The sequence below is a fragment of the Mus caroli genome, chromosome 7 (genome assembly GCF_900094665.2).
Source record: "Mus caroli chromosome 7, CAROLI_EIJ_v1.1, whole genome shotgun sequence".
NCBI classification, from domain to species: Eukaryota; Metazoa; Chordata; class Mammalia; order Rodentia; family Muridae; genus Mus; species Mus caroli.
Window position 1 is genome coordinate 712,719 of NC_034576.1, and position 20,469 is coordinate 733,187.

General features: G+C 39.9%; 1 protein-coding gene across 5 annotated transcripts in view; it reads right to left on the minus strand.

Moving 5' to 3' along the window:
• Window positions 1–1,146: 1,146 nt before the first annotated feature.
• The window catches only part of Lair1 (leukocyte associated immunoglobulin like receptor 1), a 60,947-nt gene continuing 41,624 nt past the window's right edge, over window positions 1,147–20,469 (minus strand). For 4 of the 5 annotated variants that reach the window (XM_029479274.1, XM_029479273.1, XM_029479275.1 and 1 more), the window contains 6 exons: window positions 14,492–14,827; window positions 2,951–3,067; window positions 2,811–2,853; window positions 2,687–2,724; window positions 2,472–2,521; window positions 1,147–2,055 (listed from right to left, as the gene is read on the minus strand). In XM_029479274.1, coding sequence (XP_029335134.1) covers window positions 1,912–2,055; window positions 2,472–2,521; window positions 2,687–2,724; window positions 2,811–2,853; window positions 2,951–3,067; window positions 14,492–14,827 — 728 coding nt within the window. In that variant the 3' untranslated portion in view covers window positions 1,147–1,911. The remainder of the gene's footprint in view (window positions 2,056–2,471; window positions 2,522–2,686; window positions 2,725–2,810; window positions 2,854–2,950; window positions 3,068–14,491; window positions 14,828–20,469) is intronic. The other variant, XM_021167822.2, reaches the window with a different exon arrangement.

Genomic DNA, 20,469 nt, shown 5'->3' on the forward strand with positions numbered 1-20,469 from the left:
ACCATCCAATTTTCTCCTTGTGAGAAGATTTCTTATTGGGCATTTTTCAGGAAAGCATTGTTTTAACAATCAGGTGTGGGAGTTGGGGGATCTTTGTTTTTGGTGATGGTTGGTTGGGGTTTTTTTTGTTTGTTTGTTTGGTTGGTTGGTTGGTTTTTGTTTTTGTTTTGTTTTTGTTTTTGTTTTTTTCTGCAGCCATGTGTATTTTGACCATCAAAATGAGACACTCTCATTCCCCCTAGTGGTCCTCTGGGTATTTTTCTTTTCTTTTCTCTTCTTATAATAAGTTACAACAAAAAACACCACATTAAAGTCGGATAAGGCAAACCAGCAGAAGGAAAAGGAGCCCACAAGAAGACAGAGAATCAGAGATCCATTTGTTCACACACTCAAGAGTTCCATAAGTAACTAAACTGGAAGTGACAATATATATACGGAACCTGGTGCAAACCTGTGCAGGGCCTGTGCTTGCTGCTTCAATTTTTGTAAGTTCATTTGAGTATTTTTCTTTTTTAACTAATATTTTAAATTTATTTCTGAAATTTTCACAAAAGTGAAAAATCAATGTTTGGAAATGATCCACCTCTCCAATACCTCAACCAAACTCACTTCGGGTCCTACCGTTGTAGGATTTGTCTCATGCTGGACTTCATGTCTTTTGGGGTAGTTTCAGCTATTTTTTTGAAACAGGGTCTCACTATGCAGCCCTGGCTGGCCTGGAACATGGTACATACACAAGGTTGGCCTAGAACTCACAAAAACCATCTGCCCCTGTCTCCTAAGTAGCAGGATTAAAGGTGTGTGCCACCATGTCCTGGTATGTCCTGTTTTAAGTTATTACTGTTACCACTGTTGTTGTTGTTGTTGATTGGTCTCCGAGTCTAATTAGTGCTGTCCATATGTGCATGGGTATGGGATCACTGAATCTGACCCCGGGTAAGGGGTGTGGAGCAGAGATACTGACAAATATAATCTCACAGTGATTCAGTGTTCTTCCACTCCATGTGCACTAATATACTTGTGTACATATGTTTATGTGCATATTCGTATCTGTGAATCTCCCAGTGTATCACTGAGTATAGGTGTGTGCAGATAGAACACCTCCCTCTACCCACCCTCAGCCTGCCTTTCCCTTTCAGTGCTCCTTTTTCTTCCATTCCTGATCAACACATACCATCAAGAAACACCAACCCAAAGTTCAATCATCAGTGAATATGTTCAAGTCATCCAGTGGCAGTTGTGTTGAGTATTTGTGATGATGGCTACATACACAATGTCAAACCGAGTTCTGATAGTTCACACTTGAGTATGCACAATCTTGGTCAATTAAACATATATTTTAAAGAAAAGGGAATTATATGCACCCTTTTGTAGCCTTAATTTCTCCACTCATCTTTGGATAACAATGAAAACAGAGTTTGAGTCCTTACAGTCTGTATGTCCAAGACCCACATGGACTGTAGATGCTCCATCTTCAAAAATACCCATGATGCACTCCATAAGGCCTGGCTGAGAAGGGATTCAGCCTTCAGCTGCATGAGTACATCCCAGTCAGAGTCATCAGGGAGATCCAAGGAAGCCTTTAGGGTTCACTGGGCTCATTACACAACTGGGGATGTAAAGGCAGCTGGACAATTACAGTGCTATTCATTAAATAATATGGGATATGGATGGGTCTGAAGAAACAGCTAAAAGAGCTATAACCGTGTCTCTGGAAATAGCTAGGTAAGTGTAACTAGGGCTCTGAAACTTATTGCAATATAGTCTTCCTAAGTGATGATACTAACACATATACAATTCATCATCTGGATGGGGAACAGGGACCTTGCTTTCCACACCAGGCTGATCACAAGAGAAGGCCTTAGTGGATTCTTCAGGCTTTTCCATGTGTGTCTCCAGGTGTGCCCAGGCTCAGCATCTGATGATGGCTGCATATGTGCTGGACTCAGCCATATCTGTGCTCTGTGAGGTCACAGCTCCAACTGCTCTCTGTGTGAGGGAGTGATGGTCCAGCTGGGCATATGTCACCTCTTGAAGGTCTCCTGCAACTGGGGTCTGGGAAAGAGAGGCCCAGGAGAGTTAAGATTGCTGAGGAGAGGGGAGGAGCTGTAGAACGAGAAGCTAACCTGCTCTATGAATCATAGTCGTGTTATACTGTGGTTCTCTCCCAACGGTGTTGGGATTGGACTACATGCCCCAGAGACATGGCAGAAGTAGCTTCTGCCCTCTCTGGTTTTGGATGCTCTCTCTGGGGAAAGTCAGATGCTATGGAGAGCCCTGCTGCCTGTAGTCATCAGAATGTGCCACTCAGGACAAGTATCCTCTATCCACTAAGCCTGAGATGACAGCAGCTGCAGTCAATACTTTTTAAATTCTTCTGCCCCTGGATTCCTTACCCAAGAGACTGAAGACATGTTACTAAGCTGCTAAATTGGGGAGTAGTTTTGTAGATGCTGAATACAAATACCTACCCAGGTTTCTGTCCATCTGTCCTCAGGAAGCCTGTCATCTGCAACTACGTCTATAGAAAAGATACGAAAGGATAATGCTATTTGGTGGATACTAGAAGACAATTATTACCACTTTATATCACATCACCACCCTCTAGAATGTTTCTAGATGATTTTCATCCAAATTGGTTCCCAATATACTGGGTGACCCCTTCACTGTTTCTCAGATTCCTTACCTGGAGTCATCTCCAGGCCATTAGTAGCTAGATTTAGCCTGAGCAGAAAGAATAGATGAACATTAGAGGCTGGTTGGAGACAAAGGACTGGACAATGCTATGGGAGCTATTCCAAGTGTCTCACCTCCCTTCTGGCCTCTGCTGCTGTCTTTTGTTGTTTGGGAGTCCTGAGAATAGTCAGAATCAATTCACATTTAGGAGGGATTTCTTGTTCCCAGAACACCCAACAGCCCCTGAAAGCCAGATCTCACCACAGATACCTACCCTGCTTTTTCTGACGGTGCCTGAAGAAGCAGAACAGAAGGACGGAAAGACAAAGGAGGAAAATCACAGAGACCACAGGAAAAATGTAAATGCTGTATGTCTTTAGCCAAGATGTATCTAGGAAAGATGGGAACCAGGTTATCATCAGCATACATTTATTGAGTACCCACTGAATAGCACACATATGCTGGGTGGTATTCATGAGCACGTGACTATGTGAAAATTTAAGTGGTCAGTGGTCTTAAAACATGTAATTAGTTTCCTTGTGTCACTGGTCATAAGTGTTGACCTGATTTGTGCTCTGGAGCACACGCCACTGGCAGAACTGTTTTAAGGACTGAGAAGTCAGATGTGGCTAATGACATTCATTAGAGTTCCCAGAGCTAAGAACTAACTTCATGATTGACATCAAGTAGAACAGCATTGCCCACTACACACTGTAGAGCTTTGCAGAGACTGACAACCAATAAGAAAGAATCAGGACTCCCATGAAGGTTAAGAATTTCCATCTTGTATGTTCCTCGGGGTATGCCCTGATAGAAATGAACTCACTTCCAATGTTGTCCTGTTGCCTGATGCCCTGAAGACAGCATCTAGTGCTCATCTCATCCTCTTCCTTAAATATACCCTTCTCTACTCACTGTTACACTATAGAGGTGACCATACAAGATAGAGTCCACCTGCTCCCTCTTCATGGATGGTACCCACTCCCCTCACTTGTTCCTGAGGCAGAATCTTCAAAGTTCTTTAATGAAAATCAGACAATGTCTCTGTAGAGGCTGTTCCCTCAACCCCTTGCCCATGTCCAACTCAAGACCATACATGCTATTCTGTCCTTTCCACATATCATATCACAACTTAAATTAGACATGGCATATGCATGCTTATGATATATTTATAATTATATATTACATATGCAAATGGAGTCACCCATGAAGTGCAATGATATTACAATTAACCATGGATCTGTGGTAAGATTATAAGTGAGGTAAGAACTTTCTATGTCCTAGTGGCATTGTACCTGCCATGGAATCTTGGTTGCCTGCAGCATTTGGTGCAACATTTCTGCAGGACTATAGTCTAAAAGTTTCTTACTCTATATACTATATGGCCAAGTGTGCAAAAGACTGTGTCTTCTAAGCTGCTATAAATACCATCTTGTTCACACAATGATACAATGGCTACAAATGATGCATTTCTCAGAACACAGATGTCACATGACCACATTGCCTATGGACTCAAGCTCCAGAACAAAGCAGCATTAATTACCTCCTGGCTGTACATTCCCATGTAATATAAATAAACACATCTAATGTGCTATTGATATGGCTCAATGAGTAGAACATTTGGTATGCAAGAGTGAGAACCAGAGTTGGATTCCCAGAGTTCACAGAAAAAGTTAACTCGCTATAACTGCCTACCTATAATCTCAGTGCAAGGAGAGAAAGACTGAAAGTCCCCTGAGCAAACTGGCTAGACAGACTAGGTGAAAGAGTAAATTTTGAGGTCAATCAGAGATTATACCTCAATGTGGTGGCAAACACTTAAATAATAAGCTTAGCATCAGTCATGGACTTACACAGACATATATGCATATATATTCACCTGCACCCACATGCATGCTAACACAGTGAACACACAAACATACCTATGTACATAACACACATATCTAGGTAAATAAAAAACATAATAAGGAAATATAAAATAAAATTATATTCCAACGGTAGTGAGAATATCTTGGGTATTGTATGAATGCATCACCTATCAATTAAAAACCTATGGCCAAGTTAGAGAGATGTCTCAGCAGGTAAGAGCACTGACTGCTTTTCCAGAGGTCCTGAGTTCACTTCCAAGCAACCACATGGTGGCTCACAACCCTCTGTAACAGATTCAATATCTTCTTCTAGTGTTTCAAAGACAGCTACAATGTACTCATATACATACAATAAATAAATCTTTTAAATAAATCTTTTTCAAAAAACGATGGCATATAAGAAAAGGTAGAATAGAAGGTGGGGAACCAAGGAGGCAGAAAGAGTTCTGAGATAGAGACAGGCTCAGAGTCACCAGGGAAGATGTGAGGAGGACAGATACATGGTAACCAGCCATGTGGCAGAATTTAGATTAGTAGAAATAGGTTATTCTAAATCATTAGCTAGTGAGGGGATGAGCCTAGCTATATGGCCTCAGTATTTGTAAATGTATATTTGAGTCTGAGTTGTTATTCTGGGAACTTGGGACCAGAAAGAAAATAGCACATTACAGCTAACTTCTATCACATAAATTAATATATAAATAACATGTCATTTACTACTGAATGTTATCTTTCAAGGATATAATATACAAAGCTATCATAATAAATGGTGTTTACCTACATGTGGGTAATAGTAATAAATAGTATGTTAAGTTACATAGTGCAAATATTAAATCGCATATTCAAAATGGAATAACACGCATTATACTTTCTTTTTTAGTTTTTTTTTTTTTTTGAGATAGGTTTCTCTGTATATCCCTGGTTGTCCTGGAACTCACTTTGTAGACCAGGCTGGTCTCGAACTCAGAAATCTGCCTGCCTCTGCCTCCCGAGTGCTGGGATTAAAGGCGTGCACCACCACGCCCGGCTACACGCATTATACTTATGTATAAGATACATTATGCTTCTTTCCAGTCTGCAACTGTTCCTGGGAGCCCATCATGCACTCCAGCCACCCCCCCAACACACAAACTACCCACACCCAGAGACAGCTTGACCCCCAGGAGTTCTGATACCACCAGGCTCACAGGTGAGTTCCCCCTCTACCCCAATATTTGGCCTAACTGGGACCCAAGACCTCTCACCCTTCTGGAGACACATCTTTCTTCTGGACCTCAACTGTGCCTGGGAGCAGATCTTGTGCTCCAGCATCCCCAACCCTGCCCACACCCAGAGTCAGCTTGACTCCCAAGGGAAATATCACAGCCAGGCTCACAGATGAGGTACTCCAGACACTCTCTCACACTCATAGATAGCCTGACCCAAGGAGGCCCAACATAACTAGGCTCATAGGAGGGACAGGCTCCAGTCAGAGACAGCAAGGCCAGTTAACACCTGAGATAATCAGATGGTGAAAGGCAAGTGCAAGAACATAAGCAACAAAAACCATGCCATTTGGCACCATCAGAAGCCAGCGTTCCCATTACAATAAGCCCTGGATACCCTAACACACCAGAAAACCAAGATTCAGCTCTAAAATCCCTTCTCATGAGGATGATAGAATACCTTAAGGAGGACATAAATAAATCTGTTAAATAAATATAGGAGGACACAGTTAAATAGATAGAAGCCCTTAAAGAGGAATCACATAAATTCCTTAAAGAAATACAGGAAAACACAATAAAAAGGACGAAGGAACTGAATAAAATTATCCAGGATATAAAAATGGAAATAAAAACAATAAAAAAAATCATAAACAGAGATGAGCCTGGAGATGGAAAACCTATGAAAGTGATAAGTGTTACAGACACAAGCATCACCAACAGTATACCAGAGGTAGAAGAGAGAATCTCGTTGTAGAAGATGCCATAAAAAATTTTTGAAAAAGCAGTCAAAGAAAATACAAAAGTGCAAAAAGCTCCTAACCCAAAACATCCAGGAAATTCAGAACGCAATGAAAAGACCCAACCTAAGAATAATAGGTATAGAAGAGAGTGAAGATTCCCAACTCAAAGGGCCAGTAAATATCTTCAACAAAATTCTAGAAGAAACAAATTCCTAGCATAAAGAAAGAGATGCCCATAAACTTGCAAGAAGCCTACAGAACACCAAATAGAATGGTCCAGAAAAGAAATTCATTCTGACATATAATAATCAAAATACCAAATGGACAGAACTAAGAAAGAATATTAAAAAGCAATAAGGGGAAAGGGTCAAGAAACATATAAAGGCAGACCAATCAGAATTACAACAGACTTCTCAACAGAGACTCTAAAGGCCAGAAGCTCTTGGGAAGTTGTCATACAGAATGTAAGGGGACAAAATGCCAGCCCAGGCTACTATACCCAACAAAATATTCAATTATCATAGATGGAGAAAACAAGATATTCAACAACAAAAACAAATTTAAACAATAACTTTCCACTAAACCAACTCGTCTATTATACTCTTATAATAGAAGGAAAATATGAGGGAAACTATACCCAAGAAAAAACAAGAAATTAACCTACTCACAACAAACCCAAAAGAAGAGAAACACACAAACATAATTCTACCTCTAACAACAAAATAACAGAAAGCAACAATCATTGGTCCTTAATATCACTCAGTATCAATGAACTCAATTCCCTAATAAAAAGATATAACAGACTGGATATGTAAACAGGACCCAGCATTTTGCTGCATACAGGAATCACACATACACTAGTGACAAAGACACTATCTCAGAGTAAAAGGCTGGAAAAAAATTTCCAAGGAAATGGTCCCAAAAAACCAAGCTGGAGTAGCCATTCTAATATCAAATAAAATCAATTTTCAACTAAAAGTTACCAAAAAAATAAGGAAAGACAGTTCATATTTATGCAAGGAAAAATCTACCAAGAGAATGTCTCAATTCTTAATGTCTATGCCCCAAATGCAAGAGCACCCACATTCATAAAAGAAACCTTACTAAAGCTAAAACACACATTGAACCCCACACAATAAGAGTGGGAGACTTCAACACCCCACTCTCCTTAATGGACAGGTCATTGAAACAGAAACTAAACAGGTGAATTTAAGAGAGGTTATGAACCAAATGCACTTAACGCATATCTACAGAACATTTCACCATAAAACAAAAGAGTATACCTTCTTCTCAGCACCTCATGGTACCTTCTCCAAAATTGACCACATAATCAGTCACAAAACAAGCATCAACCAAGACAAGAAGAGTGAAATAATCCCATGCATCCTATTAGACCACCATGGTCTTCAACAACAACGAAAACAACAGAACGTCCACATACACATGAACAATGTTCTACTGAATGATAACTTGGTCAGGGGGAAAAAAGAAAGAAACTAAGGTCTTTTAGAATTTAATGAAAATGAAGGCTCAGCATACCCAAACATAATGGAGCACAATGAAAGCAGTACTAAGAAAACACATCGTGATGAGCACCTTCAGAAATGAAATACATCCAAGAGGAGTACGATTTAGTGCAGAATTCTATCAGACCTTCAAAAAAGACCTAATACCAATACTTCTCAAATTATTCCACAAAATAGAAACAGAAGGAAGGGGGCTGGAGAGATGGCTCAATGGTTAAGAGCACTGACTGCTCTTCCAGAGGTCCTGAGTTCAATTCCCAGCAGCCACATGGTGGCTCATAATCATCTGTAATGGGATCTGACACCCTCTTCTGGTGTGTCTGAAAACAGCTACAGTGTACTCACATATATAAAATAAGAAAATAAATCTTTAAAAAAAAAGTTAAAAAAAAAAAAAGAAACAGAAGGAGCACAGTTACTCTGATACCCAAACCACACAAAGACCCAACAAAGAAAGAGAACTTCTGACCAATTTCCCTTATAAAAATCAATGCAAAATACTCGATAAAATTCTTGAAAACTGAATCTAAGACTACATCAAAATAATCATTCACCATGATCAAGTAGGCTTCATCCCAGGGATCCAAGGTTAGTTCAATATACAGAAATCCGTCAATGTATATATAATGATTATATAATGTAATCCATCATATAAACAAACTAAGAGGAAGAAAACCACATGATCATTTCATTAGATGCTGAAAAAGCCTTTGACAAAATTCAACACCCCTTCACTTAAAAGTATTGGAAAGATCAGTAATACAAGGCACATACCTAAACATAATAAAGCAATATTCAGAAAACCAATAGCCAACATCAAATTAAATGCAGAGAAACTTGAAGCAATCCCACTAAAATCAGAAACAAGACAAAGCTGTCCTCTCTCTTCCCATTTATTCAATATAGTACTTGAAGTTCTAACTAGAGCAATTAGGAAACAATAGGAGGTCAAAGTGATACAAATTCAAAAGGAAGAAACCAAGATATCTTTTGATACATATGCAGTTAGAGACAAGAGCTCCTGATTACCGGTTAGTTCATATTGTTGTTCCACCTATAGGGTTGCAGTTCCCTTTAGTTCCTTGGGTGCTTTCTGGGTGGGTAGGGGAGTGGGGGGGTGGGTATGGGGGACTTTTGGGATAGCATTGGAAATGTAAACGAGGAAAATACCTAATAAAAAAATGAAAAAAACAACACATTTTAAAAATTCAAAAAAAAAAAAACCCAAGATATCACTATTTGAAGATAATATGATAGTATACATAAGCAATCCCAAAAATTCCACCAGAGAAATCCTACAGCTGATAAACAACCTCAAACAAATCAGTAACCTTCCTCTACTCAAAGGGTAAACAGTCTGAGAAAGAAATTAGGGAAACATACTTTACAATTGTGACAAATAATATAAAATATCTTGCTTAACTCTAACCAAACAAGTGAAAGATCTGTATGATAAGAACTTCAAGCCTCTGAAGAAAGAAACTGAAGAAGATCTCAGAAGAAAGATCTCTCATTCTCATGGATCTATAAGATTACCATAGTAAAAATGGCTATCTTACCAAAAGCTATCTACAGATTCAATACAGTCCCCATCAAAATTACAACTCAATTCTATGCAGAAATAGAAAGGGCAATTCTCAATTTCATCTGGAATAACAACAACAAAAAAATCCAGGATAAAAATCATTCTCAACAATAAAAGAATTTCTGGGGGAATCATCATCCCTGACCTCAAGCTGTACTACAGAGCAAAACCAAACCAAACCAAACCAAAAGCCCTGCATGGTATTTGTACAGAGATAGACACGTAGATCAATAAAACAGAATTGAAGACCCAGAAATAAGCCCCCACATCTAATGGTCACACCATTTTTGACAAAGATGCCAAAACCATCTAGTAGAAAAAAGAAAGCACTTTCAACAAATGGTGCTAGTTCAACTGGAGGTCTGCATGTAGAATACAAATTGATCCATTCTCATCTCCTTGTAAAAAGCTTAAGTATAAGTGGATCAAAAACCTCCACATAAAACCAGATACAAAGATAAAAGATAAAGTGGGGGAAAGCTTCAAATACATGGGCACGGAGGAAAAGTTCCTGAACAGAACTTAGGGTTTATGCTCTAAGATCAAGAATCGACAAATGGGGCTTCATAAAACTGCAAAGCTTGTGTAAGGCAAAGGACACTGTCAATAGGACAAAACAGCAACCCACAGATTGGGAAAAGATCTCTACCAATCCTACATCAGATAGAGGGCTAATATCCAATATATACAAAGAACTCAAGAAGGAAGATCCAAAGAACTAAATAACCCTATTAAAAACTGGGGAACAGAGCTAAACAGAGACTTCTCAGCTGAGAAAACTCGAATGGCTGAGAAGCACATAAAGAAATGTTCAACATCCTTAGTCATCAGGGAAATGCAAATCAAAAAGACTCTGAGATTCCACCTCACATCAGTCAGAATGGCTAAGATCAAAAATTCAGGTGACAGCAGATACTGGCGAGGATGTGGAGAAAGAGGAACACTAATCCATTGCTGGTGAGATTGCAAACTGGTACAAGCACTTTGGAAATCAATCTGGCAGTTTCTCAGAAAATTGGAAATAATTTGATCTGAAGACCCAGGTATACTACTACTGGGCATATACCCAAAAGATGCTCCAACATATAACAAGGACACATGCTCCACTATGTTCATAGCAGCCTTTTTTATACTAGTCAGAAGCTGGAAAGAACCCAGATGTCTCTCAACAGAAGAATGAATACAGAGAATGCAGTACGTTTATACAATGGAGTACTACACAGCTATTAAAAAAATGATGACTTCATGAATTTTTCAGGCAAATGGATAGAAGTAGAAAATATCATCTTGAGTGAGCTAACCCAGACTCAAAAGGACACACATGGACACTCACTGATAAGTGGATATTAGCCCTAAATGTCAGAATACTCACAATACAACTCACAAATCATATCAAGTTTTACAAGAATAAAGACCAAAGTGTGGATGCTTCAATCCTACTTAGAAGGGGGAACAAAATAACCACAGGAAGAAGAGGGAGGAAGAGACCTGAGAGGGAGAGAAGATGGGGAGGGAAAAGGGGGCAGGATCAGGTATAGGAAGAGACAAGAGAGAAGTCCAGAGGCTCAAGTGAATGAATAGAAATACATTGCAGTGCAGGGTAGGGAAGAAGAAGGGGGGGGGAACACTAAAAAAAATCCCAGATGCCAGGGAAGCAAAAGGTTCCCAGGACCCAACAGGAATGGCATTAGCTGAAATACCCAACAAGGAGGAAATAGAATCTGAAGAACCTAACTACAGTAGATAGGCATGGCCCCCATTTGAGGAATAGGACCATGTACTCATTTCAAAAATTTTAACCCAGAATTGTTTTGGGTAAAGGAAATGCAGGGACAAAATATGAAGGAAAGTCCATTCAGAGACTGCTCCACCTTTGAATCCATCCCACCTACAGACACCAAGCCCAGACACTATTGCTGATGCCAAGAAGTGCTCCCAGACAAGACCCTAGGATGACTCTGAGAGTTTTTGCCAGCATCTGGCTAAGACACATGCAGATACTCATAGCCAATCATCAGACAGAGCCTGGGCACCCCAATGGAAGAGTGAGGAGAAGGACTAAAGGAGCTGAAGGGGATTGCAACCCCATAGGAAGAACAATATCAACTAACCAGACCCCCAAGAGTATCCAGTGACTAAACTACCAACCAAAGAGTATACATGGATGGGTTCATGACTCCAGCTACATATGTAGCAGAGTATTGCTTTATCTGCCTCAGTGGGAGGTAGGCCCTTGGTCCTGTGGAGGCTTATTGCCATAATGTAAGGGGATTATAGAGGGGTGAGGCAAGAGTGGGTGGGTGGGTGAGCACCCTCTTAGAGTCAAAAGGGAGGGGGAATGGGATGGGGGGATTTGTGGAGAGGAAACTGGGAAAGGGGACATTTGAAATATAAATAAATAAAATAACCAATTAAAAATAAATTATAACATGTAATTTTAAAAGATACATTATACTCTTACACCAATAATATTGCTTATGTGTTTATATAAGTCATATAAATGTATATAATTAATATAAATTTAGTTTTAGACCTGAAATTTTAATGTGTTTCTTTGATTTGCCCCATCTCTCCATTAATGCTCAGAAGGGTGGGAACATTTCTCTTCCCTCTCCAAAAGTGTCTGCTTTAACTCACTTTCAGACCAATGTATTTCAAATGAGAGGACATTTATTCATAAATTCAAAGATAGGATGGTGACCCAGATCTGTTCAGCTGAGAAGCACATCATGGCATGTCCCACCAAAATGGCACACAATAGGCTCTGAACGAAACAGCATTATCTTGGTCCCCTCTACTTTCCCCACACCCTGTGTTCTGACCACCATCAACCTGCCTGAGCTAGGATCTTAGCTTTACACTATCATGGCCTAGATCAGGATGAGCATAGAAGACTCAGGACCACATCTCCTCCTGAGAGAGTTGTGGCCAAAGTGCAGCAACACCTAGTAGTACAGCCCAACAGCCTGGGACAGGAGGAGTGAGAAAAGCTTATTCACATCACACAGCACCCCAGATTGACTGTTCGCAGGCCACACCCTTCTCGTGCCCCTTTCCTCTCAGAGATTCTTCCCATTGTGTGTGCACAGACACTGAGAAAGTTCTCTTCTTTGTCACAGAGACCAAACTGGCTCAGGTTGGGCCCTAATGATCTTGCTCACACAATGTGTACAATGAGACACATACCACAAGGGGGTAGCATACAGCTGTGCAGTGGTCTGGCTGTAGCTGTGGAGACTGCTTCTGCTTCTTCCCAGAGTCTTCAGAACTTGGTGTCTTTGACCAAAAGTTAATTTTCTTCATATTTAAAATAGAAGGAGGCTAGAGAGATGTCTCAGAGGTTGAGAGCACTGACTGCTTTTCCAGAAGCCCAGCAACCACATGGAGGCTCACAACCATATATAATTAGATCTGGTGCCCTCTTCTGGCATGCAGACAGACAGTGTAAACATAATAAATCTTTTTTTTAAATTAGATATTTTCTTTATTTACATTTCAAATGTTATCCCATTTCCTAGTTTCCCCTCTGAAAATTCCCTATCCCCTCTCCCCTCCCTCTGATCCCCAACATACCCATTCCCATTCCTAGTCCTGGCATTCCCCTATACTGGAGCATACAGATTTCACAGGACCAAGGGCCTCTCCTCTCATTGATGACCAAATAGGCCATCCTCTGCTACATATATAGCTAGAGCCACAAGTTCCACCATGTACTTTCTTTGATTGATGGTATAGTTCCAAGGAGTTCTAGGGGTACTGGTTAGTTTATATTGATGTTCCTCCAAAAAAAAAAAAAAAAAAAGTAGGATCTCTGGCCATGGGCATGTTGGCATACTGCTTTAATCCCAGAACTCAGAAGGCATGAGCAGGAAGATCTCTGTGAGTTCAAGGTTAGCCTGGTCTATGTGGCAAGTTACAGGTCAGCCAGCATTACATAGAGAGACCCAGTCTTTAAAACAAAATAATGGAACAAAATAACAACAAAAAATAGTATTAATAACATCCTGATGCCTCGTTCCAAAGTTAAGCAAAAGGCTGGTTGTGACATCAACCCAGCATATAAGCTCTAACAAACTACTACACCATCAAAGAGGCAGGGTGAAGGATTGAGAGCTTATGAGAGCAGCTATGTAGACCTCTTCTCCATCCTAAGTATTCATCCAAAATGAGTGAACTGCCAATCACTCAGTCACAAATTATGAGAAACACCTGAAAGGGCAGGACATGGAAAACAAGAAACCTGACAGAGTCCCTCCTCAATACCTCCTGCTGTGGGGAGTGGGGGTGAGGTGACCCTTCCTCTGTTCTTTCCTCATTTGCTCTGCATGGCCTCACAGAATCAGTACTAAGCAACTCCTAGGAAGACCTGGAAGAAAATGGGAAGTAGAGTAAAGCTTCTTTCTGGACCTGACTCCAGGACATTCTGGAGCCTGACCATTTCATACCAAAGCATCCCCAGAACAATGATCCAGGCCTGCCCACAAGCCATCCTTGAACCACATTACCTGTCTAGTAAGATGGGACCTCCCTAGAGGAGATTATTTCCTGCAGCCATGACAGGCTCTGACTTGGTAGAAGGACAGGAGAATTTACTGTAACCAGTAAAAAGACGTAAATCACCTTGAGAACAGACTGCCCCTACCACTGCTGAGGCTCAGTTGCTACCCAGTAAGAAGCGACAGCTCTGTACTCTACCCCTCAGACTGTAGCTGTATCCAAGCCATTCATGGTGTCTGGTAAGAGTAAAGCTCCAGAGAATCTGAAGTGTTAGATTAAGGGGGACATGTGATGAGTGGGGTTGGGGAAAGGAGCCTTGGGGTTAAGAAAGGACAAAGGCGATGGAGGCAAGGAATCACAGCTATGGGTAGAATCCAGGGTTGTAAGAACAAACCTGAGGTGGTTGTTGGACCTGGGGCAGGAACCTGGATGACATTTTCTTTGATCACCTTTAGCTCCAGCTTATTACTACGTTCGGACCAGGTAGTCGCATTCGAATAGATACACCAATAATGTCCAGTAATGCTTTCATCCACTGGCCCAATCTCAAATTTATCCCCTATTGTATAAGGCTCAGTGCTCTTTTCCATAAAGGTGCTGCCATCCTTCTCCAGGCGGACCATGTTATACAAGTGGTATTCACCAGTGTATGAACACACAATAGTTAGAAAACTCCCTTGGGTGATCATAAGACTTGACTTAGGGAAGATGGTAACATCATGCAGAGAACCTAGAAGAGAGCAGAGCAGGAATATCAGTATACACAGTGAGGACAGTGCCATAACAGAAAACCAATTTAGGTGCACCAATCCATTTTCTTACAAAATTTAGAGTTCTCTAGACACGATCAAACTCTAGCATTATAATATCTCCACTTGCTGTGCACATTAATACCCATCATATGGCAATAAGGACCTTATTGACCACATGTTGAGTCTGGTAAAGATTGATCCAAGGCAATCTCAGAACAACAGTCTAGACATGTCTGCTGCAGAGCCGACTGCCCCCCCCCTGCTTACTTCAGGGACCTTTGTGTTCTCTACCTTTATCTCTACCTTCTTTCCATTCTGTTATTGGAGCTAAAAATCCTACCTGCTTCAAACTACCTAGATGTAGGAGCACCCCCATAAAATCATATATATATATATATATATATATATATATATATATATATATATATATATGTGTGTGTGTGTGTGTGTATATATGTGTGTGTGTGTGTATATACATACATACATATCTCAAGAGACAAATATAAAGCATGTGAATTTACCTTTTTGTGAATGTTTACCCTCCCTGCCCTTATCAGTTTCCAAGCTTACAAATGTATAGTTGCTACTGCACAATATGCCTCCTGTCATTATTTATGAGAAAATGAGATTATGTGCCTTTAGACCAACATTCTCTAGTCTGCTCTCCTCCCTTGACTCATTCTTTTACCATGTTTAATATCTTCTAGAGATGCCTTCTATGATTCCATGGTTTGACTTATATAAAAACACAATTTCTTCCATTTGAAGGGAAAGTATGGGAGGGAAAATTGATGTTGAGAAAAGAATTGTCCAATATAATGGCAGCAAGACTGCAACTAATGTAAGGAGATGAGCATATAACTCTCAAGAGACAGGTGAGATCAGAGATCCTCTCCCTTGGATGACAAAAAAGGGATACTTCCACTGAGATCCAAGAGACAAGAGTAAATTCCTTGCACATAGCAAACAGGGACAAGGAGAAGCAAACATTGATATAACATGGAAACTACACACATGATACATCAAAAGTATGGCTACTTAAACATGCCCTGAACAAAAACAACATCAGTTGATATCTGAGCTTAGCTGAGGGATCTCACAGGGTACCAATTCTAGATAAAGAGTATTTAATGTATATAAAGTATTTAATGACTGCTGAGAGAGTAAAATTAGTTTTCCCCCAGAGATGAGGCCCTTAATTGGCTATCCAATATGATTTAGTAATCTCTAAAAGCATATACAAATAAACAACACTAAGCATTAAAGAGCAAGTTGTGTGTGTGTGTATGTGTGTGTGTGTGTGTGTGTGTGTGTGTGTGAATAATAAAGAAGAAGGCCATGGATTTGAGAGGGGTAATAAAAAGGAGGAACATAGAAGGGGTTAGGGTTATAGAGATGGGGAATATTATGCAATTATATTTTAATTAAAAATAATTTTGAAAAATTAAGCTGCATGATGCCTAGTTCACAGGTCCAAAAAAGACTCTGGGGCTCTTCCGGTCCATGCCAGCACCAGGGTTCCTTGGGCATGGAGTCTCCGGACACCCGCAAGGACCCCACAGGATCCTCCATGGGATCTTAAGACCTCTGGTGATTGGAACACAGCTTCTGCTACAATCCAACCGTGCGGGACCTGAGACTGCATTAATTAGGGAAGCAGAAAACCTGGCCTGATCAGGGTCACAAGTCCCTCCAGTCCATGCGAGCACTGGGGTTCCTTGGGCGCAGAGTCTCCAGACACCCGCAAGGACCACACAAGAACCTCCATGGAATCTTAAGACCTCTGGTGAGTTGAACACAACTTCTGCCAAGAGGCAGGTTCGAACAACAGATATCTGGGCACCTTCCCTGCAAGAGGAGAGCTTGCCTGCAAAGAGTACTCTGACCACTGAAACGAAGGAGAGAGCTAGTCTCCCAGGTCTGCTGATAGAGGCTAACATAATCACCTCAGGAACAATCTAGAGACAACTATAACAACTAACTCCAGAGATTACCAGATGGCGAAAGGCAAATGTAAGAATCTTACTAACAGAAACCAAGACCACTCATCATCATCAGAACCCAGCACTTCCACTTCACCCAGTGCAGGGCACCCCAACACACCCGAAAAGCTAGACCCGGATTTAAAAGCATATCTCATGATGATGGTAGAGGACATCAAGAAGGACTTTAATAACTTAATTAAAGAAATACAGGAGAAACTGCTAAACAGATAGAAGACATTAAAGAGGAAGCACAAAAATCCCTTAAGGAATTGCAGGAAAACACAACCAAACAGGTGATGGAATTGAATAAAACCATCCAAGACATAAAAAGGGAAGTAGACACAATGAAGAAAACCCAAAGTGAGGCAACGCTGGAGATAGAAACTCTAGGAAAGAAATCTGGAAACATAGATGCGAGCATCAGCAACAGAATACAAGAGATGGAAGAGAAAAGCTCAGGTGCAGAAGATTCCATAGAGAACACAAGCACAACAATCAAAGAAAATGGAAAATGCAAAAAGATCCTAACTCAAAACATCCAGGAAATCCAAGACACAATGAGAAGACCAAACCTACAGATAGTAGGAGTAGATGAGAATGAAGATTTTCAACTCAAAGGACTGGCAAATATATTCAACAAAATTATAGAAGAAAACTTCCCAAACCTAAAGAAGGAGATGCCCATGAATATACAAGAAGCCTACAGAACTCCAAATAGACTGGACCAGAAAAGAAATTCTTCCTGACACATAATAATCCGAAAAACAAATGCACTAAATAAAGATAGAATATTAAAATCAGTAAGGGAAAAAGTTCAAGTAACATATAAAGGCAAGCCTATAAGAATTACACCAGATTTTTCACCATAAGAGTGGTATGTTGAGGTCTCCCACTCTTATTGTGTGAGGCTCATTGTGTGTTTTGAGCTTTAAAAAAGTTTCTTTTAAGAATGTGGGTACCCTTGCATTTGGGGCATAGATGTTCAGAACTGAGAAACTTTTTTAACAACGAACAGGTCATTGAAACAGAAATGAAACAGAGACATAGTAAAACTAAAAGAGGTTATGAACCAAATAGATTTAACAGAAATCTACAGAACATTTTACCCTAAAACAAAAGAATACACCTTCTTTTCAGCACCTCATGGAACCTTCTCCAAAACTGACCATATAATTGGTCACAAAACAGGCCTCAACAGATACCAAAATATTGAAATTATCCCATGCATTCTATCAGATGAACATGGCCTGAGGCTGGTCTTCAATAACAGCAAAAACTACAGAAATCCCACATACATGTGGAAACTGAACAACTCTTTACTCAATGGTAATGTGTTCAGGGAAGAAATAATGAAATTAAAGACTTCCTGGAATTTAATGAAAATGTTGACACATCATACCCAAACTTATGGGACACAACGAAAACAATGCTAAGAGGAAAGTTCATAGCATTAAGTGCCCGGTAAAGAAACTGGAGAGTTATTACACTAATAACTTAACAGCACACCTGAGAGCTCTGGAACAAAAAGAAGCAAAATCACCCAAGAGGAGTACTAGGCAGGAAACAGTCAAAATCAGGGCAGAAATAAACCAAATAAAAACAAAGAAAACAATACAAAGAATCAACGAAACTAGAACCTGGTTCTTTAAGAGAATCAACAAGATAGATTAAAACCTTAGCCAAATTAATTAAAGGGTGGAGAGGCAGTATCCAAATAAACAAAATCAGAAATGAAAAGGGAGATATAACAACAGAAACAGAGGAAATTCAAAAAATAATCAGATCCTACTGGTAAAAGCCTAAACTTAACAAAAGTGGGTGGGTAGGGGAGTGGGGGGATATGGGGGACTTTTGGGATAGCATTGGAAATGTAAATGAAGAAAATACCTAATAAATAAAATATATATATTTTAATATTAAAAAAATACCAAAGTTAAATCAGAAGCAGTTAAACTATCTAAGTAGGACCATATCGCACAAGAAAATAGAAGTCAATAAAAACCTCCCAACCAAAAAAAAGTCTATGACCAGATGGGTTTAATGCAGAATTCAACCAGACCTCCAAAGAAGACCTGATACCAATTTTTTTTACACTATTCTGTAAAATAGAAAGAGAAGGAACACTACCTAACTCTTTCTATGAAGCCACAATTACTCTGATACCTAAACCACACAAGGATCCAACCAAAAAAGAGAACTTCAGACAAATCTCGCTTATCAATGCAAAAATACTCAATAAAATTCTTGCAAACTGAACTCAAGAACACATCAAAATTATCATTCACCCCAATCAAGTAGGCTTCATCCCAGGGAAGCAAGCTTGGTTTAATATATGAAAATCCATTAACATAATCCACTATATAAACAAACGCAAAGAAAAAATCACATGATCATCTCCTTAGATGCAGAAAAAAAAGCATTTGACAAAATACAATACTACTTCATGTTAAAAGTATTGGAGAGATCAGGAATTCAAGGACCATACCTAAATATAATAAAAGCAATTTACTGCAAACCAACAGCCAATATCAAATTAAGTGGAGACATACTTGAAGCAGTACCACTGAAATCAGAAACAAGACAAGGGTGCCCTCTCTCCATATCTATTCAATATAGTATGCGAAATGCTAGCTAGAACAATGAGACAACAAAAAGAGATGAGGAGATACAAATTAGCAAAGAAGAAATAGAGGTATCACTATTTGCAGATGATATGATAGTATACATAAGAGACCCAAAAAATTCTACCAGAGAATTCTCCAGCTGATACACAACTTCAGTAATGTGGTCAGATATAAAATTAATTCAAATAAATCAGTAGTCTTCCTTTATAAAAATGATAAGCAGGCTCTGACCCCAGGACCAGATGAGAATGCCATATTGTATCCCAGGTCCCTCAGAGACCAGTCTGTGCAGGAGAGCATGCAGGCTGCAGAAGCAACATAGCTTCTTGGATAGGGTCATTTTGGGCTTTAATCTTCAGCCAGGAGGCAGAGCTGAGACCCAGACCTCTGCGCAATTTCCCCGCCACAGGAGAGCTTGCCTGCAGAGAGTGCTCTGACCTCTGAAACTCAGAAGAGAGTTGGACTCCCAGAAGTGCTGACAGAGGTTAACAGAATCACAGGAGGAACAAGCTCCAGGCAGAGACAGCTATAACAACGAACACCAGAGATTACCAGGTTGCAAAAGGCAAACGTAAGAATCTTACTAACAGAAACCAAGACCACTCCACATCATCAGAACACAGCACTCCAACCAAAGCAAGTCCTGGATACCCCAAAACATCTGAAAGCAAGATTCAGATTAAATATCATATCTTATGATGGTGGATTTTAAGAAGCAAATTAATAACTCACTTAAAGAAATACAAGAGAACACAGATGAACAAGTGAAAGTCCTCAAAGAGGAAGCACAAAATCCCTTAAAGAATTACAGGAAAATACAACAAACCAGGTGATGAAATTGAACAAAACCATCCAAGATCTAAAAATGGAAGTAGAAACAATAAAGAAAACCCAAAGGGAGACAACTCTGGAGATAGAAATCCTAGGAAAGAAATCAGGAACCATGAGCAACAGAAAACAAGAGATGGAAGAGAGAATCTCAGGTGCAGAAGATTCCATAGAGAACATGGA